The sequence below is a fragment of the Rana temporaria genome, chromosome 3 (genome assembly GCF_905171775.1).
Source record: "Rana temporaria chromosome 3, aRanTem1.1, whole genome shotgun sequence".
Lineage (NCBI taxonomy): Eukaryota > Metazoa > Chordata > Amphibia > Anura > Ranidae > Rana > Rana temporaria.
The window spans coordinates 260,007,589-260,033,977 of NC_053491.1; the positions used below are offsets into that span (position 1 = coordinate 260,007,589).

At 39.8% G+C, this 26,389-nt stretch overlaps 1 protein-coding gene across 4 annotated transcripts in view; it reads right to left on the reverse strand.

Annotated features, from left to right (window-relative positions):
- Positions 1-1,553: 1,553 nt before the first annotated feature.
- The window catches only part of ARHGAP26 (Rho GTPase activating protein 26), a 644,209-nt gene continuing 619,373 nt past the window's right edge, over positions 1,554-26,389 (reverse strand). For 2 of the 4 annotated variants that reach the window (XM_040344603.1, XM_040344602.1), the window contains 2 exons: positions 15,067-15,155; positions 1,554-7,351 (listed from right to left, as the gene is read on the reverse strand). In XM_040344603.1, the coding sequence (XP_040200537.1) occupies positions 7,263-7,351; positions 15,067-15,155 (178 nt within the window). In that variant the 3' untranslated portion in view covers positions 1,554-7,262. The remainder of the gene's footprint in view (positions 7,352-15,066; positions 15,156-26,389) is intronic. The other 2 variants (XM_040344605.1, XM_040344604.1) reach the window with 1 other exon arrangement.

Genomic DNA, 26,389 nt, shown 5'->3' on the forward strand with positions numbered 1-26,389 from the left:
CTCCGTCTGACAGCTGCAGCTGTCAAAAACAGTGATCCCAAAATCATATTTTTACCCAACAATCAATGGTCAACAATATCATAAACAGGGGTTCATCCTTTTATTTATGATCTTGTTGATCTTTGTTGGGTATTCCCGTGATTTTGTTACTATTATGGTTATGGACAAAACTATGTATTGTGTAACACCGTTTGTCTGTATTTAACATATTTGTAAAACAAAACATTTTTATTTATTTTATTCCTGATTTTTGTCTCATGGTGCCTTTAAAGTCCCATCCATAGCACACTTTTTCCACTTTACATCCTTTTGGCATGTGGCACCAGGTTTTGGGCATACAGGACCTGTCTGACATAGCATGTAACTTGATTCTTGTTGGGAGCCCTTAAAAATTGAGAGGAACAATGTTTTTTTGCAGACTACCACAGAGCAACTGCAGCAGTGGCAGAACTACCTGGGTTTAAAACTTTAAGAAAAACAGTCCCCAGTGGGCTTCTGTAATATTTAAAATCTCTTTGAATTGTTATAGGTAGTGCATTCTCTAACCTAAGCTCAGTGCTGAGAACACTCAAAAAGAAAAAAAAACTGCCACTGTAACAAAGATTCTTATGGGTCTTGCATGTCTACTGCACATTTCTTCATTCACAATTGTATGCATTTTGTATGCATGTTTGCATGAACTTGACACAATTTTCCATTTGCAATTGTCCTGTGAGGTTACCTCCTTAGTCTTTCTTTGGGCTTTTATGTGCATTGTGATGTGTTGCGTTTGTGAAGATTTGTATGCGTTTGCAGTGTGGCTGTACTTTTTTCACTGCATTGCAATGGTGTGAACTATGCTCATAGGATAACCTGGATTTTGCACTATCTATGCCAGGGATCCCCAAACTACGGCCCTCCAGTTGTTGAGGAACTACACGTCCCATGAGGCATTGTAAAACTTTGACACTCACAGGCATAATGGGATTTGTAGTGCCTGAACAATTGGAGGGCTATAGTTTGGAGACCCCTAATCTATGCAGTTGGAATACAGTGAAAAATACATCTAACTGCATCTGGTCTGAATAGGCCTTAATACTTAGGTTTTAATGTTTAGAATTTTCTAACCCACTTATGCCTAAGACAATCCAGATTCTTACCAGCAAGTTAAAAGCCTTACAAAAGGAGGCATTTTAGAACCCACAAAGCTCATTGACTAGTAAGTTTGACTTTTTAACTCTTCTTGGTTTCTTAACATTTGATCTGGCGCTCCTGCTTTTTTTTTTTTTTTACCCCTTGTTTACCAGTTTTGTCTGCTGCTGTGGTTGTCCATCACGATCCCTTAACATCCCTGCCAGGAAGCAATATATGAAAACATGTGGATATCTCTCTACTATCTTGCAGTTGTACCAAGGCCATCACATTTTTTACAACAATTTCCAAAAGGTATTATGTTTTCACTAGTGAATTTTATACTGAATGATGCAATAACATGTTATCTGTGATAAAAATAATACAAAAGGCAACCAAGAAAAAAGGCAGCGCATAAAACATTTCAGAGAATAAGACACACATTTCAGCTTGTAAATATATTTATTTTGAGATGCATTGAAAAATCACAGAATGTTTGTGAACCCAGGACCTTCAAAGTGATTGCTTCTATAAGGAAATGTACTTAAAAACCATAAGCTTGAGATTCACTTAGAATATATCTGAACACAGTTTTTCCATTCAGGTATCTCTGACAACTGAGCAAACAGAGGCGTTAGAAACAAAATACACTACAGACAGATATTAGTGTGCCACAAACAAACTTTGGCAGTGGATTATAAAATGATATAGTGAACTGCAGAAAAAGAGCTACACCGTGATCCCACAGCACTTCACTAATTGCACCAGTATATGTGGTATGTGCCTACAGCACAACTACAAGCTGATGTTCCTGTGATCACCTGTTATAATAAGCACTTTAGTGAACAATAAAGAGGCTTGTGGCAGGCAGTCAGGCTCAGCTAACAAACAAGACATGTCGGAGAAATGACTAGTGCCAGATAAAATATTCTACAGTGCGCCACAGGAGATAATGCAAATTGTCTATTAACTGGAATTATATTCAGTGGATTAAAGCAAGGTCTTTCGGATGACAAATGCTATGTGGTAAATGGTAAAAGGTATTTGAGTTGCGTTTTTTCTGAAATATCTAACACCTAATTCCATCAGCACTAATAAAAAGATAAGGAAGGAATAACTGCATGTGTAAATTCATTGAGTTCCCTGTCTGAACTCGGAAAAAAATTAGCAAAATATTGGCAGTTATTAGGCCAAAGAGCTGCTGTTGAACAGTGTTTGGAATTTCTCCAGTTCCTTCGGTCTACAATTTTCTACAATTAAATAACCAGTTTAAAATTAGGCTTCACATTGAATACATTGATAGTGCTGTTATTTGACACTTACAGAAAAAAAACAAGTATGCAATATAGTTTAGCATTGTAGGCCTATCACAAGTGCACAGATAAAAGAAAAACAGATGCAGACACATCTATATTTCAACATTGTACAAAAATAATAATAATAATAATAATAATAATCTCTTGGTCTTAAAAGGACCCTGTGGCTTCTCTAAGAAAAAACAATCAGATGCCACCTGCAATACAAAAAGCCCAATATGTGGTATAGCATGTTCCCCTGTTGGGTGCTGTGCTCTCCTCCTGCTGGCTGCTGATGTTACTACAGGACACACTGAATGGTGGGAGAAACATCTCTGCTCATTGGGGAACACACTACATGACACACCCAGAAGTGGCAAATATCAGCAGCGCCCAAAGCTATTGAAGACAGCATAGGCTGGAAAGACAAGTATTCAACTTCTTATATTGTAAAGAGGTGCTGATTGTTTTTTCTTAAAGCAGCAACGGGGTAACTTTTTCCCTGGAAGGCCTCTAATGGACCTCCAGGAATTGGAGACAGAATATTCAGAAGCTACCAGCACATTTAAACCTCTAACTGGTCAACTCTTTGACGCCACCTGACAGTATCTACAGACCTCTACGAGTCACAGCTCATAGCTGAAGGTCAATGGTGGCATGCAAGATTCCTAGGCAGATGCCCCTTTCTACACACCAGTTTTCATAATGCCCCATCAGAATGCTACAAAAAAAATAAAACATGATTTGTTAAAATGTTTGAAAAGTGCAGCTTTAGTTTAACTCATTCCTTTTTAGTATACTATTGTCAATTAAACAAATTGACTTTACTGCATGCAAAACCTGTAATGACACCTTGAAACAACAAATCCAGCTAAACAAAATACTAAAAAGGAAGAGCAAACCAAAAAACTGTATTTTAATACACATTGTAAGCCATATTTCATACAAAAGAAAAAACAAAACAAAATCAAAACTTAATGAAGATCCTTTTTTTACCACAAACGAACCAACACAATTTAGTCAAAGCATTAGAAGGAAAGGTACTTATTCGTAAGTGCGACTTGGCTTGCCTGCTGTATGACAAACCTGACATGAAGGCACTTACACTGTAGTCCTAGGCCATGAGAATACAGCCTCTATTGTCTTAACTTGCCAATTGTTCTGATCTTACATGGTCTGAACAGACAAAATGTGAGCCTATTGGTGTATGCCCTTCTGGCAATGAAGGTAGCCAGTTAGGTATGAAACCAATAATAATTTGCAAAAAACAACTAATCAATTCACTGTAGATTAGTGGAATCTTTACATCGTTATATGCAAAGCAATGAAGGCTAAGTTTTGTGAAATGGAGCCTATGTTTTAATGGAACCTCGTAAAGATGCCCTTGAATATAACATATAGACTGGTAAACAAGGGCACAGCTACTCTAAGACAAAGCTTGGCTATGCTTGAGCACCATGCCTTGTGCCTTTCAATACAGAATGAGGGCCTCAGTCCTTAGGAAGCCTTTATAGTTATATATTGTATTCATATACGAGGGGTCTTCAAAAAGTTTCTGCACTCTTTTATATTTAATAGATTGTGGAAACGTTTTCAAGAACCCTTGTACATGAAAAAGCTCTGGATGTGCAAACCAGAAGGCATAGTAGACACAGCTTGATAATGTCATCATGCCACTTCTACAATAATGTTATATTTAGGGCAAGTGGATAATGTTGTGATATATATATATATATATATTTTTTTTTTTAATTTGATAATGTGAACACAACTTCAGGAAGTACTGAAAATTCAGGAAAGACCGAAAAGTCTTTCAGCGCTGGCCATTGTCAAAAGAAGAAACACATTTACTACTGTCATTGTGAAGGTAGGAATGCCACCTTGCGCACATTTCAACTGGTATTATATTAAGCATAGGGTTGGTTAATATCAAACCTATAGTTGTGTTTTTGATTGATGCAGGAGAGATCTCATTAGCTTATTTTATTATCACTTGGCAACCCCTTGGCCAGATTCAGACACTTTAATTATCTGCATACAGTAACTGTAGGCACAGTCATTCCTTTTACACATCTATTGTATGTAGTCTACTAGTGCTTCTAAAAAGATCCTATTGTTTTATGACACTACCACTTACTATTTTGTACAACTACAACTTTAAAACCTGCAAGTTCTTTGGATATTCACTTCTTACCAAGTAACAGAGCCAGAATAAGCATGGAACCAGTGAAACTAAAATGACTCCTGTCATGGGCAATGGCAATAGTAGCTGCGATATTAGTCACATATGTTCCATTTAAACTCTGTATTCATTGATTGATTCAATGTGTATTCTATGGTATAGCAGTGAAATAAGTGTAATATACAAAAAAGATCAGCTGACTGCAAGGTACAGTATATGCACAGTTCAGTCTTCTCATTTCAGCCTCACTGCTTGACATTTTTAACCAGTCTGGCTTCTATATATTTCTTGGAGATCTACAATAACTATGGCTATAAAAACATTAAAAACATTTAATGTTACCCCAGTGAGCAGAATTAGTGCACAAAATATCAAATATAGAACTTTACCTCACAGTACTTCACGTAAATCTCTATTTACAACATTATATTTGAAAAATAAAATATACAGCAATTTATAAACTCAAGTACTTAAAAAAAAATGTAAAAGACAAAGAACTGATGGAGAAAAGCATAAACTGCAGAGCACATACAGTGCAACTTACAATAACTTTGAGTGCAGAAACAAATGCCTCACACTTAAAATATAATGCATCTGAAACACATTTCATACCTATATCTAATTATGGGTAAGTTTAATTGACATCTGTTGATTTTCTCAATCAAGAGATTTTCTAGCAATCATAGTCGGTGCAGTGTTCTGTAGTCAGTGACAAGATCATGGGTACATCTAAGAGTTTAAACTGGACCTGTTGGGCATAATCATTTAGGATTTGCATTTACCAAGTATAGTAACTCGCTGCTTCAGATGCTTGAAGCAATGTGAATTACATGGTATTTCCAAGTATGGGAAGCATGTGCGTCTATCCCGTTTTTCTCATAACACAGCTCCAAGTGTCTGAGGGACTAACTGCAATGCCCATAGGCTGCCATGCAGCAGTAGGGAAGTTCTGATTGGATCAGGGAAAAATATATCCCCTCAGGGTGCTTTGTCACTAAACATTAAATGTAAGCTGTGTACATACTAACTTTTTTTTCCTGATCTGCACTTACAAAGCTCAATAGAAACAACAGCATTTTTGGAGTTGCAGTAATCTTAAAATTGGGAATGATTTGTAAGATCTTGCTGTCTGTCTGGGCAGTTAGATTAGAAGGCTCTATACACGAGCACTGTGATGGAAAAAGGTTTCCCAAGTAAAACACAGAAACACATTAATAGCATCGGTAAGCCTTATGCTCAGATAGCGAACATCTAATTGTATCTAGAGAGCTGCATAGTTACAGTTATAAACTAAAGCCATTACTCTATGAAGAGCACTTGAAAATATATTTCTAGGATAGGATTACAGTGATGTTTTCATATGCTCTTGTTTGTATCATTTAATGCATTATTAAAACTTGGTCACCATAAGTGACAGGGAAACTAAAAATGACTATATCAATAGCAGTGCCTATATACGCTAAATGCAGTGCCTATATATGCTATACTATTCTGTGATTAAGGCTCTAAAATGTAAAAGCCCAAATCTGGGCTTATTTTTTGCATATATATGCCCCCCCAGGTGTTATAAAAACAAGCAAAAAAAAAACCGCTAAGCTGCAATGCTCACCTTTAAACAGAAGCTGCCCCTTACTCCTCTCTACTCCCCTCAATCCAGTATACCGCATTCTGGAAACTAAAAAAACAAACTGCAAACGCAGGGCAACATGGCCCTAATCACTGAGCACTGTGCCCCTTCCACCAGAATACTGATATAGAGAGTAGTGCCAATGGCATCACATCAGCACCGCTCTCTACATAGTCCCAGTTTTTGGCAGAAGACAGATGAGGAAGAGCAACCAGTTAATCCTGTGACAGGTCAGAAAATTAAATTAAAAATAAAAAGATTTGGGGCATGGAGATTCATAAGTACTATGGAATCATGTGTCATCAAATGTTCCTATTTTTTGGTATTTCCCCATGAACAGGGAAATACTGATTCACTTGATTCTATATCTGCCGATTTATACTCGAAACCTAAAATACTATAATAAAAAAAAAAAAAAAAAGAGGATGGGAGCATATGGAACCATCCATGAGAGGTCTTCAATTGGATGACCATCCACTGATACACTGTTACAATATCTTGTTATAGGAATGTAACAAAGCTACAGTATGTATAATTATTTATAAATTAAAATACAATTTTTTGCAATTTTTAAAATGTCATGCTCAATTTGCTAGCAAAATAAAAATAAATGTACATTTATTATAAGTGTGGAAGCATTAAGTCTGCTCTCAAGGTTTGTCTGATTTTCCATACATAAAAAAAATTCCAGAGAAGTCTAGTATAATTGCCTAAGCAGCCCATAAGATAATCTTTTTAGTCCAGTCTGGTACAGTATAGGTATAGGCAAATTTAGTGGTTACAAAATACAGTGAATTATAGCAGTAAAACAACAGCAAAATAAAATGGTCCCTTACTAAAAAAAAAAAACAACTTTCATTTCTGTATATCTCACCACCATACAACATTTCAAACATGTACATTACTATGAACACACATATTCACTGCAACAGGTAATGAGAGGTCCTTCACCCTGTAATTCATAGAGGTAAAGACAGACAATCTTCAACACCGTCAGCAGTTGTCATGGATACCATGTAAAGCTTAACGCTGATTGCAGGTTGTAAAGCTATAGGAATTCCACATAGTTTTCAGGGATAAGTCCAGTCTTTCCATTGAGCGTCCCTTCTAACCAGCCTGGCTCCTGGGATGCGTGAACTGTGCAAAACAAATAAGCACACAGAGGTTACATATTCATTCTGCTACATCCTGGCAGAATCAGGTATACCTTGTTGTAGCATGCTTGATTACAGTCCTTACAGGTCATGAAATACTTTGCATTAAAGAGGAACTTTAAACATTTTAAGGTCCTGGAGTGGCCTAGCCAGTCTCCAGATCTCAACCCCATAAGAAAACTTTTGGAGGGAGTTGAAAGTCCATGTTGCCCAGCGACAGCCCCAAAACATCACTGCTCTAGAGGAGATCTGCATGCATGGAGGAATGGGCCAACATACCAGCAACAGTGTGTGACAACCTTGTGAAGACTTACAGAAAACGTTTGACCTCTGTCATTGCCAACAAAGGATATATAACAAAGTATTGAGATGAACTTTTGATATTGACCAAATACTGTATTTATTGGCGTATAACACTCACTTTTTTACCCTGAAAATGGAGGGTAAACTGTGCCTGCGTGTTATACGCAGGGGGCTGTGGAACGTTTTTTTCCTGAAACGTCCCTCTTAAAGTTATACGCCTGTGCGTGTTATACGCCGATAAATACGGTACTTATTTTCCACAATAATTTGCTAATAAACTCTTTCCAAATCAGACAATGTGATTGTCTGAATTTGTTTCCACATTTTGTCTCTCATAGTTGAGGTATACCTATGATGACAATTACAGGCCTCTCTCATCTTTTTAAGTGGGAGAATTTGCACAATTGGTGGCTGACTAAATACGTTTTGCCCCACTGTATTTAGGGATTTATAACAGTGGTGTTTCCATAATGTGTGTAGGGTGTGCAGTACACATGGGCTCCAAGTGGATAGGACTCACTGTGCACACTGGGGAATAGAATTTGATTTGAGGGTGCAGCCATATCTGTCATATGCAGATGCATGGAGATCCATGGCACATATGCTGGCACAGCACCTGCCCTCTGAAGGGGCTATTGCAGTGCTGACATTACACTGATCTCATGCGATGAACTAAAGTGGCTGCACTCCCTGAAAACGTACAGTAAGTGTGAGAACAGAGGCCAGAGACAGCGGGTGTAGCTGGGGTGTTCTGTGGAGGCCAGCAAGTCTACTCCTTTGTACCCGCCTTCTCTAAGTCCTCTGTAGATATCCTCATTCCCCTCCCCTGAAGTGTGCTTACAATACACACAGGAGGTGTAGAAGACTGGAGGGAATTTTTATAAAGAGAGTTTTTCAAAAAAAAGTTTTACAGACATTTACAAAAAGGGAATAACAATGCCCAAGGTGTACCATATTAAAAGACCTTCCTGTTTGATTTGAAAGAAAAGGTACTGTCTTACTGGCTGGGCTGCCAAGTTTGTCCCACTACTGCTTATATCTTTCTAGCAGATGGTTAAACGTTTACAGAGGATATTGCGACTTGTTTGCCTCCTTGTATGGAGCTTCTACAACAACATCCCTATGAATAAAGTGAATATCTCCATAGATCAAAGTAAGCTTGGGAACAGAATTGATCTTAGCCAATTCTTCACATTGTCAATTTTAGGATAACAAGAGCCCTGCACTCTGTGGGTTAAATATTCCTGACCCTGTTAGATACTTCTACATATTCCTGATGTTAGATACTCCTGACACCTTTACATTAAATACTTGGGCCCCCTACACAAAGGTTTACATTGTAAGCCCCTCCCACTGTTAACATTGTGTCACAGCCCACTGCACACACAACCTCATTCTTCTTCTCTGGGTTATTTTCTTGGGGAAGTGGGTCAAACTTATGATCTTGCACACAGGGCAATTGTATTCAGAAAACACCCCTGATCTAGAAGAATGCGTGTTAGACAATCCCCCTCCCCTCCTTTCTCCTTATTACTGAGAAACCTCAAGCTGGTGAAAAGCAATACCTGCAGACATCTATGGTTACTTAAAAGGAGTGCTTTCTGCTTTTGTCTTGGGAGAAATTTGCTATAGCGGTCCATAGAACAGCAGCACTTTATTTTCCCCAAAACAGAGTACTTGTATTAGAAGAAAGGTGATTAGGATAGACAGTCATTATCTTCCCACACGAAAGTTATAACTAAAAAACCATACTGACATCTGAATGAATAAGACCCACTCTCAAGGAGATTAAGGAACCATGGCAAGTTAGGTCAAAAAAGGAAATGTGAGATTGGTTTTTCTGTTAAATCATACTGCAAATCCTTTGCTAAATAAGACAGATTGATTTGCACTAGATATGCGTTTGACTCTTTTTAGTATGTTGCTTTATAAATCTACACCTGTGTGTTAGAAACTCAGTTGTAGGAACTGTCCTTGCTGGCTTTTCTCTAAAGAGTTCAACGTAACATGTATCAAGGAGGTTCCACTTAAAGCTGTATTAAACCCTGAACCTGAAACGTAATATAATGAAGCTTATCAATCATTAGATTTGGTGGCTGAATTTGTTTTCACCTGATGATCCGTCTCCTGTAATAGAGTGCCTACACTCTGGATGAAAGAGCAACAGTCATGGGCGTCCACAGAACTTTAAGGGGGGGCATCATTTTAGGGTCACCCATGCAGCACCCCTTTTTAATAATGTCATTATCACATTATCATGGTCAGAGACTGCAGACATAGTACAGTCCCTAGGATAAGTAATGGATAATGGCTGACAGGCCCTCTTACCAGACCCAGCGAAACTACAGCAGTGATCCCTCCGGCTGGTTGATCGCTCACTCTGTGTTCCCCGGGGCGATTCTGGTCAGCAGTGTAGCATGTCTGTACCCTGGCAGTGGCTCAGCTTCTCTCTCTGGTGGCATTGGGTAGAATGGCTCTTTCTCGGGTGGCGTTGGGTAGCGTGGCTCTCTCTCTGGTAGTGCTGGGCAGCGTGGCTCTCTCTCTGGGTTCCACCCAGCACACACCTCTTGATTTGTCCTGTAGCACGCACTCCCTCTGCTTTTTTCCAGGCTGCAGTCTCTCAATCTCTCTCTTGATTGAGCTGTAGCCTCCTTCCTGTGGAAAATGGGGCCACCAATCTTTGGGATTACATGTCCCATGATGCTCTCCTCTCCTAGTCTCCTTTGATTGGCCCTCAGTTATAGCCAATGGGGAAGGAATGGAGCGGGCAGGAAGCTGGCAAGAGCTGCCATCTCTTCTCCCTGACAGGAGAAAGGGGGGACAAGCGGGGGAAACCTATGACAGCCTGCAGTTCGTCTTTCTCCTGACACAGCATCGCTGAGTTCTCTGCTGGACTGAGCAGGGAAAAGAGCCCCACAGTCACTGCCTTGAAAGCCTGGGTGGCCTAACAAATTGAAGCCAAACTCCAACTACTCCAACTAACACTTTATAAATAGTTACAGAAAACAGCTTTTTCCTTTTGGGATAATGCTTTTACATAAAAAAAAGCTGATTGTTGTAAATAACCCTCTGTATTAAATGTTTGGTCTCAACCTTGTAACTGGTACATCTGCAGGATAGCTTGTTCTGTTGAAAAACAACAAACGTACTGGCAGGATCACCATGTGAATGCAGCCATCACATCTAAGAATTAGTAAGCTGCGATGTATTAAATGTTTGCTTTGGGGTTTAATATTGCTGTAAAGCGGAAATCTGAGAAATACAAGCATTGTCGAATGTGTATGCTTACTTTATTCTTGGTGTCCTTTATGTATTTTCTTCTAGATCTGTGCAGTAATCTAGCATTAATTAATGTGTACTTCCCTGGAGTTTCCTGTAATGAAGACCAGTAACTGCTGTTCTCTCTTTCTACACAGGGTGAGGTCTTACATTTACCCCCTGTAGTTTTCTACAGGCAGCCTGTAGTGGGTAGACCTACTTGGTCTCACGCACATCTTTGCTCTTTGTACAGGTTATGTAACCACAGTAATAACGCCACCTCTACTTTTACAAGGTAATGTGGGTTTCAAAGGCATTTGGTGCTTGCAATGTGGATTTACATCCTTTGTGTCTTTTGAGGTATATATCTCAATGAACGTTTTTATGCCTGTAGTTCAGCTTTTACCTCTTCATCCTGTCACTTTGTAATCATGTAGATGAGTACAAGTAAGAAAAATAGAAAACATTCTAAAATCGCTCTTAAAAGGCATTATTTGTATACCATAAATATAATATGTCATAACTAAACTCTGGCAAAAAAATAAAAAATAATAAAACATTAAAAATAACTAATATAAAAAAAACTCTGGTAATCTTTTGTAGGAGAGTGAAGATGAATTACAAAATGCTACATTTATATGAACTCTTACAAAAATACATTAAGGGCTCTGGTTAGTCTGGTTTTGGCTCATTTGTATGTCTGGGGATCACAGACACTCGGTACATAATTCTATTCAGCCATTATAGAATATTTGGTTTACTAAAAATGTTTTTTTCATTCAAATAAAAAACTGAGGTTAACGCAATTTGCATTGACCCACACTCTGCTTTGCTACTGTTGATCATCTATCTGTTGCAACACAGCATCTGGGTAACTGCCTGGGCTTATTTTATTAACCTAGAAAGACCTTTAGCTATATTTTACCCTTATGCTTTCTTCTCCACGGGTCTGAGGACTAAGCACTAACAGTAATTGAACTGCATTAATCTTAATCCATAGGAAAACATTATAAATCAAACACTATATACTATTCTGTAGCATTCTGGACACTCATTTATAACCGCAGCCAAGAGAGGAAGAAGGATGTGGCGAAATCATTCATTGCTAATTACAACCACAGCAGTCTGTGCATAACTGCTAAAGGGAGACAGCTGAAAATGACCCAAGAGCAAGAGGAAAGTGTGATCCTATAAGAGACCCCTCTGGCTGCCTACAGATCTATTTGGCTAGTCATTTTGTCAGTTTCTGAGGTTAAATGAATCTTTATATAGTAGTCTTGCCAGTAATTACATCACTACTTACTACATGTCTAATTTACTATAGACAGGCTGTCCCTCCAAGCACAGTATGGTGCAGTTTTTCCATTTATAGATATTTCTTTATAAGGGTGGAGCAAAATGTTTCTAAAAATGTATCCATGCTAAATGGTTTATGTAACGGTTACCACCGTTTACGATATCCCCATTCCATCTCCCCACGACAGCTTACACGACAGTCCGACAATCCAGCAGACACGATCCATATGGATTTCCCCAGAATAAACGAGACATACGCTCTGTTCTTTGGTTTCAAAATGTATGAATGAATCTTTAGTGGTACGCTCTCAGCTTTTTATGCAGTACAGGCATGTTACAGTTAATCACAGGGACAAAGACACACTCCACCCACACATCACACAATGGGGGGCTAACGAGTCTCCAATACACATCCCTCAGACTTTTCGGCACCGGTCTGACATAATCAACATGACCTAATTACTACACCTGAGAAGTCAGACATTATGACTCTCACCTGTTATTCACAAAACACATTCCTTTACTAAACACAATTGACATGCTAATTCCCTACCCCTGAAAGGAGACATCTGACCTTTCAGACTTAATCAGTACAATAGACACAACACAGTATTAGCATCACACAATGGACAATGGAATGTCTTTCAGGAGTCTATTGACCTGTTGTGGGTCAGCATGAAACCACCTGTAATATGTCCAGATCTCCTGCAATACATGAATTATCAGTTATCAGTCACCCTATGCCCAAACGGGGCACAGGGTGACCCTAGACCCAAGAGTCATTAGTGACGCTGGCACAGGAGTACCCCCCATCCTTCAAAAGTCTCTGGGTGTCACGGGTCATTCAGTTACAGTTTACATCTATATATTTCTATAAACATATACAGATCATAAAACCTCTATGAAAGGATGTATGCAGGTTAATTTTAACATCCTCATGGGCTGTGGCAAGTTAAAACATTGTGATTTTCCAGTTTTGGGACACATTAGAAATTGGGAAGATGCAAAATCATTCAGGCTGGTCTGGGAGCAGATCAGGACAGTTTGAGAGCATGAGGAAGGTAAGTATAGCTTGCCTATTTAAAAGGGGGGGAACCAATGCGCAAAACCACAACTAACCTAGGGTAACCTAACTAATAAACAAAGTGTATAAATAAATAAACAAATATATGCAGCAGCCACTACATGAAAGTGCTCACGCACCAATCAGCATATAAGAAAGAGGGGGTGTAGTGGCGCTTGCAGTAAATAAATAAATAAAATAGACAAGAAACGCACAGCAACGTGTGATAATGTCCAAAAAAATGTGTTCCACTCCAAATTCCTCTTTATAATCCTCTCGCATCAATGACTTAAGATGTGAAGGAGGGGATGTGTGAAGATAATGAGATCCAAACAATATTTATGACTCAATGTCTAGAGTTCATACACAATCATATATGATGAAGCAAAATGTGGATAATTGCATTTGTATGAGTAATCCATGTAACCACAAATAAACGTAGTAAAAGGGTGAACCCAAATGACAGTACGTGCACTATAATACTATAATAATAGGCAAAAAAAAATAAAAAATGCACAGCAACGTGTGATAATGTCCAAAAAAATGTGTTCCACTCCAAATTCCTCTATAAACTCCTCTCACATCAATGACTATGATGTGAAGGAGGGATTGTGTGAAGATAATGAGATCCAAACAATATTTATGACTCAAAGTCTTGAGTTCATACACAATCATATATGATGAAGCAAAATGTGGATAATTGCATTTGTAAGAGTGAATCCATGCAACCACAAATAGCTTGCCTATTGTTCCTCTTAGAAAGAAAACCTGATACACTGGGTTGTACTTGAAAGCCTGTACAAGTGACTATTAATGTTGCTGTTCAGAGCATTTGGGCTTAGAAAGGTTTGTGCATTTTAGTTATAGTTTCCCTTTAGGTCTTCTAATAAATATACACGCAAGGATGCCAGTTGTTTGGTCAGAAAAAAAAGTCTAAGAATATTGTGATAAAAAAAATAAAGCTTTTGCAGATCACACATGAACATCTTCATTACATGTCTGCTAGTAGACCAACCACATAAAAAAAAAAAAAAAAAGATATGAGTACCAGGCACACAACCCCAACTGGTGATTTACACTCATTGATTTGTAGGTCAACCATTTATTTATGGAGAGGGTGGGGCTATTAATCATCTTTCATCTGCCCATCCTCCATTCTTATATCCCGTTCCATTCATAGAAGCTGTAGAACGACTTCTATGAATGGCGGAACCAAGCAGAAAGGGCGGACACAGTCAGACTCTCTAAACGAGTACACAAACTAGAAGGCTTAGTAAGATTAGCCCAGGTTGATTCACAAAAATTCTTTATGGGAAAAAAGCATGAACATACCCATATATGTTAGCTATACTAGAAAAAAAAAAGAATGTTCTATGGGACCTTCTTTCAAAAATATTTTGTTCATATAACCATGTTTGGAAGCTGGTGCATTTGTAACATGTTACACCCTGAATATGGGTGCAACATGTAACAAATGGTGAACTTACCATTAAGAGTAAACTAAAATCCACGATATATTATAAAGAAAGAAATGCAGTAAATTCATCATCACCACAGTGACTGTATGTCAGTGTAAAACAGTTTAAATGGGAATTTATTGTACAGAGCTAGTTGTAGGTGTGCTTTCAATGCTTTTAACATAGATTCATGCGTGCACATCCTTGGAATTATGAAAGAAATTAAATTCTTGTAGGTAGAAATACATGTTACCTTGAAACAAGATAGGTGGGCATAGAGAACGGTATTTATTAAAATGATGAAATGTAATAATGACTCACCATTTTCAAACATTGTTCCAGCTGTGAATGAGAGTTCAGAGTCATGCTCGGCTTTACATGCATACAAGGCCTTTGCTTTCCTTGGCAAACTAAAAAAAAAAAAATGTACACAAGTCAATTGTCTTTAAGGTGTTAGTAAAAGTATATTTATAAAAGTTTAAAATGTAAAAACATGAGCAGCTATGATTGAGATCATATTAAGGGTTGTACAGTGGTGAAGCTGTTACTCCTACTTTAAAGCAATGGGTTTCTGAATTCAGTGTCCACCATGAAAGTTATCACAAAAAGGTCCCGTTTCCCTGTGTTTTTTCCTAGAGTTTTCGCTTACAATGCAAAACATGTCGTGATATACGTGGCTCCTGATCAAATGGGTGCAGAATGTGCATGTACTCAGCAGAGCCATTATACTGTAAATTCCAATAACAACGTATAGATTACACAATTCAATGTCTGGGGGTACATAAAACTAGTGCAAGTGGTGCAATACTCAGAAATTTTCTGTCAAAGCTCCCAGTTCTTGTTAGTAGACTACTGGTATCTATAGTAGAGGCAGGGTTTTTATTTGCACTTTGGTGAGTTTAGTGCAGAGAGACATGTAAGCAACAAGTGAGGTCCACACTTTCACACATTATGCACTGAAATACCCAGCTCAAAATTGCTCAAACAGATCTTGGCATGGAGTCAGACGTCCATCAGAACATGCCCTAACTTGCCCCCAAATAAAGAAAATAATCAAGCTGCTGAATCAGGAAAACGTGAAGCGAAAAGTGAGTTCAGCTTATCACAGATGCAAAAATAAAATAAAAAAAGAATTCTCATGCATTCTGCTGCCAGAAAATCGGAAGTCCTTACTTAATAATGAAATTAAGTATTCCAGTTGTATGGAACTTAAGGAACAGATTATTTGGTACACCTAGTACTTCTAGAGGGGTGAACATAATTAGCAACCAGTAACTCTGTGCTTCATAAGTGTACCAAAATATGTGTACTGACTCCCCTAACTGGAGGGGTATACCCATACCTTATATTAAGTATATAATAAATATGATATAGTGCTAGAAAGCTTATGTATAAAGTGCAAGTGTAATAACCATAAATTGATATAGACAGAGCTAAAAGTGAACAGTCCAAAAAATTCATATGTGTTGAAAAAAATATATATCAAAGTCTTTAGAAAAAAAGTATTTAAAAAGAGGAATTCTGGGTAAGATAGCCAAGCCTGTGGAATGCAGCTGGAGCGCATGCTGCACATGAATACCACGGCTCACAGACTACTCGTTACCCTCATTAGCTGTAGATATTATGGGAAGTTTTTTTTACTGTGTATGGAACTTTGTTTTAATTTGTTTGGGTTTAATCAATTTTTAATCTTTAATAAAGAATAACTTTTTGAATACTACACTATTGGAGCCCATATCTCTTTTTTTGCATGTGAATCAACCATTGAAAGCAATAGAAGGAACCACCTTGTACTGGATATTGGAGGATGACAACGAAGAGGCTTGGAGGGATCTTGCCTGCTGGATCAGTTTAGGAAGGACCACCCTGACTTGAGCTGCAAGTTTACCCTATATGTGAAATACCCTTGCAGGGGTGAGTGGGGACCCCGGAGGGGAAGCACGAAAGTCACCTGGATATATCTGCATTCACAAGCACTGGTCACTTTGAAATTCCTCTTTTAAAGACTTTTTTTCTAAAGACTTTGATATATATTTTTTTCAACACATGAATTTTTCGGACTGTTCACTTTTAGCTCTGGTTTATATGAATTTATGGTTACTGCACTTGCACTTTATACATAAGCTTTCTAGCACTAAATCACGTTTATTATATATTTAATATAAGGTATAGGTATACCCCCCCCAGTTAGGGGAGTCAGTACACATATTTTGGTACACTTATGAAGCACAGAGTTAATGGCATTTTAATTATGGGAGAGTAATTTTATCTATTTCATTGCACTTTATTATGGGTATGGTATGTTAATAAAGGAAGCTTCACACATATACACATTATCTATACCAGTGGAGACACACCTTATAAGGAGTGTTTTGGATTTATCACCCTTCAGGATATAGGTAGCGCCACCAACCCCTTTTTATTTTCAAAGCTTATTTCCTAGCCTCTGGTAGGGGAGGCTGCAAACCTATTGCTTTGTCCTAAGCGCGGATCTATATTTGTTTTATAATTAGCAATCACACTTACTTATGCTACAGCATTCAAATGATTCCGATTTAAAATGATGAGGTTTTATGTGTGTCAAAACAACACTGCAACATCATAACACCTTAAAGTGGAGTTCCACAAATGTTTGTGTTTATTAAAGATCAGCAGCTCCAAAAAGTGTAGCTGCTGACTTTAAATGAACACACTCACCTGTCCCGCGGTTCATCGATGCAGCCCGAACCCGCTGTTCTCTCCCCCGCCTCGCTTCAGCATCGGCATTGCAAGTGTGGGCACCCAGCTGTGACAGCTTGTGGCTTCCCAGTCGTGTGTGAGTTGCACAGCTCCTCCCCATTGGTCAAGAAATCTTCTGGGACCTGTGACATGTCCCAGAAGATTACCTGAATTGTGCAAATGACAACCTCCCAGTAAGCAGTGGTTAAAAAAATAAATTATGGGGTGGGGGAGGCTGAAGATTAGCTTCAAGTTTAGAAACTTTTACAACTATGTACATTGACCATTTTGATGACAAAATTTGGTTGAAATAAAAAGTAAAACATACCCTTGGTGAATCGACTTGTTACTCAAAACAGATTAATAAGAAATCATTAAGGCAGTAATTCAGTTATGGCCAGATTTGTACATATTGACGTAAGAAGACTGGTACTGTATATTTTTTCCTTTGAGAAGACATAAAGTTGCTTTTTTTTTTAACCTATGTGAGTTTACAACTTGGTAATACGTTAGCATTACATTTTGGCCTCTTGCACATGGAAGCCTAAAAATGGCACATTTTTGCTGGGAATATCTGATGTTCATACATCAGTACCATGTGCAAGTACCCTTAATTTTCATCTTCAGCCCAGGTTCACATTAAGCTGCGGGAATGAAGCCGTGCGAGTTTAGCTGAACTCGCACAATTTCACTCTTGCATGTCTGTCCCGATTTCGGCTGCAATTTCACAGACATCCGTGTGGGTTTCTGCACAGATGTCAATGGAAATCGCACATTGAAATCGCAAAAAGTAGTACAGAAACTACTTTTTGAAATCAGTGCGTCGCAAAGATTAGTACGTGCCATTGCTGGCAATTGACATTTGACATTTCAAATCACACCAATGTGGACCAGGGCTTAGGCTTCATTCACACTGACAGCTGTTTTTTATTTTCTGAATGCAGCTGCATTGTTTTCAATGGACAAGTTCACGCAGATCCGTAAACATGCAGTGTGTTCATATCCATAACACAAAATCCAAGTATCTGCATCTGAGAATATACATGTATGCAAGATTCCAGTATTGTGTAAAAAAAAAAAAAAAGGACATATTCATACAAGTATTTACTGATCATTGCACAGGAAACGTGCTGAAAAAAACAAACAAACAAAAAAAACAAACAATATAAGTTAAGCAAAGTTTTCACGGTCATGTGAATGTAGGCTTATACAACCTCTGCTGTAGAAATAGGGAGAAAGACTTTGGCCTTTAAACTGGTTGTACTTTAGGACTGTTGCAGAAAGCCATTCTTCAATTAAAGCTGAACTCAAACTATGATATATTTTGCATGTTCAGACTGGGCCAGTTTGACCCAATGTAAGTACGCATATGTGATGCCCGATTATCCTCTGTGGAAGCTGTAAATCATTGAAGTAGCTCAAGTTACTACAGTGATTGGTTGTGATCTTCTGGTATGACTGCAATTCAGAGAACCCCTTGCATTTGTTTCAATAGATGCAAAGCATTCTCTGTTTGGACAGAAAAATTGTGAGATCATTGCCCCTCTTCTACATCTCATCCAATTTAGAGAACGCTAACTTAATGTGTGCAATTACCTGCAGTTAGCTGCTACTGGTAAAAATCATCCTTGCTGTGTCTCCTTCACAGCTGGTGGATACTGCCCTGAGCAGCCATCTTCAGGCATTGTGACAGTAAATAGCAGCAGCTGCTACTGAGTAAAGTTGCACTGCCCACCCAAACCTCTCTGCCATTCACAAAACTCCCACACAATGCATCGTGTTCTGCAAATGGAGGAAGAGCTGTGGAATGTCAGGATTTCCTCTGCCCATTTACAGAATGAGATGCATTGTGAGAGTTTAGTAATACAAGTAATATGACTAGAAGAGAGGGCAGAAGGGGGCAAGTGGTGCAACTCTTCTCAGTAGCAGAAGGTTCTGTTAACCTTCATAGCACTGCAAGACCGCTGCTCAAAGCTGCCACCTGCAGGTAATGGGATACACACTATTGCACATACAGTTCCTAATGTGTGAATGCTGTATCCCAAAAAATTATGTACGAATTCCAGCTTTAAATATCACAATAGCAAAACCTCTAAAGTGTCATATTTAAGTGCAATGAAATAGAGTGCTAGATTCTCAATAGGCACAGTAGCACACACTGCTACTAGAAATCTGTCCAGAAAAGCTCACCCCTTTCCCCACTTACCATATGCATTGTGATGATTTTACTTAAATGCAGGGCCATTCACACACACTACACATTAATGCAGTAAGCTCAGTGAAGCAGTCTGTTAAAAGTGCAGGATTAAGGGTTGATTTACTTAAACTGGAGAGTGCAAAATCAGGTGCAGCTGTGCATGGTAGCCAATCAGCTTCTAACTTCAGCTTGATCAATTAAGCTTTGACAAAAAAACTGGAACCTAATTGGTTTCTATGCAGAGCTGCACCAGCTTCTGCACTCTCTAGTTTTAGTAAATCAACCCCTTACGCCTCGTACACACGGTGGACCGTGCAAAAGTCCACCGTGAGCTGGTCAGAAGCCCAGCGGCCAACAAGGTCTGTCGGACTTCCGACCAAAAAGTCAGATGGAGGCTACACACGGTCGGACTTTCCGAGAAAAAAAGCCTGTCTGACTTTTTTTCCTCGGAAAGTCCGGCCGTGTGTACCAGGCATTAGAGTCACTAAATGTCTCTGCCCAGCAACTTCACCCATCACACTCCCTGCTGCATCTTTGATTTTATATTCAAAATGAGCAATGAGCAAAATGTGGAATGTGTGTAACATAATACAGGCCCACAACACACTACACCAACACAGAAAAATTTACTGATGTGCATTTGTAAGTCCTTAGTTTAATTGCCATCATGTCAGTATTACATACAGTACAGACCAAAAGTTTGGACACACCTTCTCATTCAAAGTTCAGAGTTTTCTTTATTTTCATGACTATGAAAATTGTAGATTCACACTGAAGGCATCAAAACTATGAATTAACACATGTGGAATTATACATAACAAAAAAGTGTGAAACAACTGAAAATATATTTCATATTCTAGGTTCTTCAAAGTAGCCACCTTTTGCTTTGATTACTGCTTTGCACACTCTTGGCATTCCCTTGATGAGCTTCAAGAGGTAGTCACCTGGCGCAGCACCCCATCACTCTCCTTCTTGGTCAAATAGCCCTTACACAGCCTGGATGTGTGTTTGGGGTCATTGTCCTGTTGAAAAATAAATGATGGTCTAACTAAACGCAAACTGGATGGAATAGCATGCCGCTGCAAGATGCTGTGGTAGCCATGCTGGTTCAGTATGCCTTCAATTTTGAATAAATCCCCAACAGTGTCACCAGCAAAGCACCCCCACACCATTACACCTCCATGCTTCACGGTGGGAACCAGGCATGTAGAGTCCATCCGTTCATCTTTTCTGTGTTGCACAAAGACACGGGGGTTGGAACCAAAGATCTCAAGTTTGGACTCATCTGACCAAAGCACAGATTTCCACTGGTCTAATGTCCATCCCTTGTGTTCTTTAGCCCAAACAAGTCTCTTCTGCTTGTTGCCTTTCTTTAGCAGTGGTTTCCTAGCAGATATTCTACCATGAAGGCCTGATTCACACCGTCTCCTCTTAACAGTTCTAGAGATGCGTCTGCTGCAAAAGGTGGCTTAGGCCTAGTACACACGAGAGGATTTATCCGCCGATACGGTCCAGCGGACCGTTTCCGCGGATAAATCCTCTCGAGGATTTCAGCGGATTTGGATCCGATGGAGTGTACTCACCATAGGATCGAAATCCTTGCCGAAATCCCCTCGCGATGACGTGTCGCGCCGTCGCCGCGATGATGACGCGGCGACGAGCGCGACGCTGTGATATAAGGAATTCCACGCATGCGTCGAATCATTACGACGCATGCGGGGGATCCCTTCGGACGGATTGATCCGGTGAGTCTGTACAGACCAGCGGATCAATCCGTTGGGATGGATTCAAGCGGATAGATTTGAAAGCATGTCTTCAAATTTATATCCGCTTGAAATCCATCCCAGGGGATAAAAATCCGCGGAAACAGATCCGCTGGATTGTACACACCATAGAATCTATCCGCTGAAACCGATCCGCTGAGATTTTTCAGCGGATGGATTCTATGGTGTGTACGGGGCCTAACAGTTCTAGAGATGTGTCTGCTGCAAAAGGTGGCTACTTTGAAGAACCTAGAATATGAAATATATTTTCAGTTGTTTCACACTTTTTTGTTATGTATAATTCCACATGTGTTAATTCATAGTTTTGATGCCTTCAGTGTGAATCTACAATTTTCATAGTCATGAAAATAAAGAAAACTCTTTCAATGAGAAGTTGTGTCCAAACTTTTGGTCTGTACTGTATATCAAGAGACAATCGTTTATTTTTTCAGCTATTATAAAATTCCAAACCTGGGCATCATAAATATTATTCAACTGTCAAATTATCCCAAAATTACTGCTTCTAAATCTAGATTGAGATAAATGTGTGATATTCTGAATCGGCTGCAAAGGCTATGAATGTGGTTTTCAGTAGCACATGGAGCTCATTGCCCTGAAGAGATTATCCATACCAAATCACCTTTCCAGATAGCTTACTCAGTCACAACTCACATGAAAGAAGATCTGGCGATTTTATTCGTCGTATGATCCGTAGAATGCAAGTTACAACAGGTAAAAGAACGATTCTTCCATGCAGGTAGAAGATACATACAGGTCACATGAATTACAGCATTAAAATGACTGATACAGAAAAAGAGGGGGAGGAGACTGAGCAGCATGGAAACTACGGAATGCCACAAGAGACAAACTAGATAGACATTAAAGAGACAGTAAATAATAAAAATAATATCATGTAACATGACACTCCCCGCCTGAAATCTTTAGATTTCAAAGTCTATTACATATATAAAGATAAGTCCAACTTGAACCTGTAGGGGAAGAAACGTTAAAGGTAAAACTGGTGTGTAAACCATAGATACGAGATACCCGCAAACACAAGAAGGTATGCAGTAAATGAACAATGAAACATGACGTCCAAAAAGAGATGGCTTGAGTCCTGTAGTCTATCGTTTATAATCGTGGGACTTCAACAGTAGCACAGTCAATAGTGATAGTGATATTCTCCCCGCCATAGCAGGTATAGCCGGTACTCCTGCCTAAGTCACTCACTTGGGAGAAGAAGCACCAATTCCGTGATTGGTCGTGAGAAAGTCCGAGCAGAACCTCCTTTTAAAACAATGGGCAATGTGTATCAAATAAGCAACAGCCCTAACAGCTGATGACCAGGTTGAGAAACGTTCAAAACGATGCGACTTTAGTTTTTGTTCTGAACTCGCAGAGGTACACAGTGTGGTGTACATAGACCTGATTTCTTTATCATCGTCAGGATGTACCAGTTCATAGGTAGTGTCCGTGGAAATTGAGTAGGAGTTTACAGAAAGAAATCTTGGAGGCGACAGCCACAAGCAGTCGAGGAGAGCTACTGGAGATATAGCTCTTGTCCCACAATCGGCAGGATTAAGGTCAGTGGGAATATGATGCCATTGCTTTGGCAAGGAGAACCTTCTGATACGTTCTACTCTATTGCTGACGTACACGTAAAATTGTTTAGTTTGGTTGTAAATGTAACCAAGCACTATCTTGCTGTCTGTGTAAAATGTGAAGGAATCAATGTTAATGTCCATTTCACTCTTTATGACTTCAGCTATTTCCACTGCTAGCACAGCTGCACAAAGTTCAAGTCTGGGTATGGTATGTGCGGGTTTTGGTGTTAGCTTTGTCTTGCCTAGAACAAAGTTGCAGTGTATGTCTCCATTAACTCCTGAGGTCTTCAAATAGGCCACTGCAGCTATAGCTTCAACTGATGCATCTGAGAAAATATGGATTTCCCTCTGGACAGCGGCTGAGATGGAGACTGGGGCATAGCAACGTGGAATTTGGAGCTGTTCTAATGTCTTCAGAGAACCTCTCCATTTCTCCCATCTTTGTTGTTTCTCAATAGGTAACGGAGTGTCCCAATCTATGTTATCAGTAGTAAGCTGTCTTAATAACATCTTACCTTGGATGGTGACTGGGGCTATAAATCCCAGTGGGTCGTAGATGCTGTTCACTACGGACAAGACTCCTCTCTTGGTGAAGGGTTTGTCACAGGTTGACACCTGGAAGGTGAATGTGTCTACTTTGATGTTCCACAGCAGACCTAGACTTCTCTGCATAGGGGGTGTGTCTGACCCAAGGTCAAGGTCTTTCACACTGGCAGCATAGTCCTCAGGGTGAAATGCATTCATTAGCTCTTGGCTGTTAGATATAATTTTGTGAAGTCTCAAGTTTGCTACAGCTAGCATCTCCTTTGTTCTGGTAAGAAGATTAATTGCTTCTTTAGCAGTAGGAAAGGATTTGAGCCCGTCATCTACGTAAAAGTTCCTTTCAACAAATTGACGAGCATCGGATCCATACTCAGCTTCTCCAAGCTGAGCTGTCTTTTTTAGTCCATAGATTGCTACAGCTGGGGAAGGGCTGTTCCCAAAGACATGCACCCTCATTCGGTAATCAATTACCTCTTTGTTGATGTCGTTGTCCTTGTGCCATAGAAACCTGAGGTAATTCCTGTTATCTTCCTTGACGATGAAGCAGTGGAACATTTGTTGAATGTCGGCCATCACCGCTACAGGTTCTTGACGAAAGCGAATTAGGACTCCAATGAGGTTGTTGTTCAAGTTGGGCCCTGTGAGGAGCATGTCGTTAAGTGAGAAGCCTTCATGTTGGGCACTGGAGTCAAAGACAACTCTGATTTGGTCTGGCTTTCGTGGGTGATACACACCGAAGGAAGGGAGGTACCAGCATTCTTCTCCTTCTTTCAATGGGGGTGCGGGTTCGGCATGACTCCTGTCAAAGATATTCTGTATTAAGTCCACAAAATGTCTTTCCATCTCTGGCTTCCTGCTTAAGGTACGCTTTAAGGAGGAGAATCTTTTGACTGCTTGATGTAGATTGTTTGGTAGCTTCTCTCTCGGGAGGCGAAAGGGTAGGGGTGCTACCCAGCTATTGGAATCTTCCTGAAAGAACTCATTGTCCATTACTTTAAGGAATTCTTTGTCTTCTGCCGAAGGAGCCAACTTGTCGTCTTCACTGCTTACATTGAAAACTGTAGAACCAAAGCTGTCATCGTAGGTGCGGGAAAGGTTTGTGTTGCAATGTTGCAACTTGCAGCTAGTTACCTTCTCCTTTACCCAGTAGTGATGTGGGCATGGCTCAAAGTGAGTATTACGACCATTTGGCAATACATTTGTCTTGAATGAAGAAATGTTAGTAGGCCTTTTCATTTTGCCTATACAGACGTTGCCTATGATGACCCAGCCTAAGTCCAGGTACTGGGCGAATGGGGCCTCTGGAGGTCCGCTGACCTGCCTGTGTACCTTGTGGATCCTTAGAATATCTCTTCCCAGCAGAAGAAGGATTTTAGCATCTTTGTCAAGTGGTGGTATTTCACTGGCTATTGACCTTAGATGAGGGTGGTAGAAGGCAACTTCTGGTGTAGGTATTTCTTCTTTGTTGGCTGGTATCTGGTTACACTCTACAAGTGTAGGTAAGGGTAATTGTAGGTTATTTTCTAGGGAGGACACAATAAATCCATGAGCCCTTCTTCCAAAAACCTCTGTAGTTCCACTACAAGTGCCTAAGGTGTAAGGGTGAACCTCTCCTTTTGTGCAAAATAGATCGAACAGTTTGGATCGTGCAAGCGATCGATTGCTTTGATCGTCTAAGATAGCATACACCCTTAAAGTCTTTTCTGGCTGATCCTTGTGATGAATATTCACTAGGCATATTTTAGCGCACAGACTTCAGTGCACGAAGAAAATACCATGGTGGAATTAGGTACGTGATCTGTACTCTTCCCGCTGTGGTTCTGCCCAGGAGGAAGGTCTGCATGTTGTGAAGGATTGGACTCAAGGGGATGGAGTGCTTGCACATGGTCCTCGGAACCGCACTCTATGCACTTGATAGGAGTTTTACATTCCTTGGCAAAGTGATCGGTGGAAGCACAGCATCTATAACATACCCCAAAAGTCTTTAGGAGTTCTTTCGTTCTTGTAGGGGCTTCTTTCTGAAACCGATACATTTTTTGAGGGGATGAGGCTTCTTGTGGATGGGACATAATCGGTTTGGGTTTTCGATCTTGCCGCTCTTGTTTGGGGCGGGAGTGGGAATAATGTCTGTCTTCCTAACAGACACGGGACCTCTGCGGTTCCTGTAGCTAGTATGTAGGTTGTCACCTTTAGGTGAGGGAGTATTGAACTCGCTGAATGCAAAACTAGGATCGTTCTTGGTGTCAGCAATGTTCCTGAAGAAATTGCAGAAGTAGGAGAACGGGGGAAAGGAAACCTTGTTTTCCCGTTTGTATGATGACCCAACTTGGATCCACTTTTCTTGTAGACCATGCGGAAGCTTGCAAACGATAGGGTTAACTCCTCGAGCAGTGTCCAGGTAACTGAGGCCAGGTAGCTTAGGGTCAGTTTTGGCAAGCTGGACTTCGAGAAGAAGGTCACTGAGTCTCTGGAACTCTTTATTGTCCTTACCAGATATCCTTGGGAAATTTTCCAATCGTTTGAGCAATGCATTCTCTATGGCTTCAGGACTACCGTAAGTCTGTTCTAGACGCTCCCATGCTGCGGTGAGACCTGCAGTTGGATTGTCGATGTAAACTGACCTGAGGCTCTTGACACGTTCTGTAGACTGTGGGCCAAGCAACCCGATCAGCAGATCCAGCTCATGATCGGCAGTAATACCGATACCGCCTAATGTAGTTTTGAAAGCGGCTTTCCAGCTTCTATAATTTTCAGGATGGTCGTCGAAGTTTACTAGGCCTGACTTGGTGAGCTCATGTCGAAGTAAGTACTTTACTACC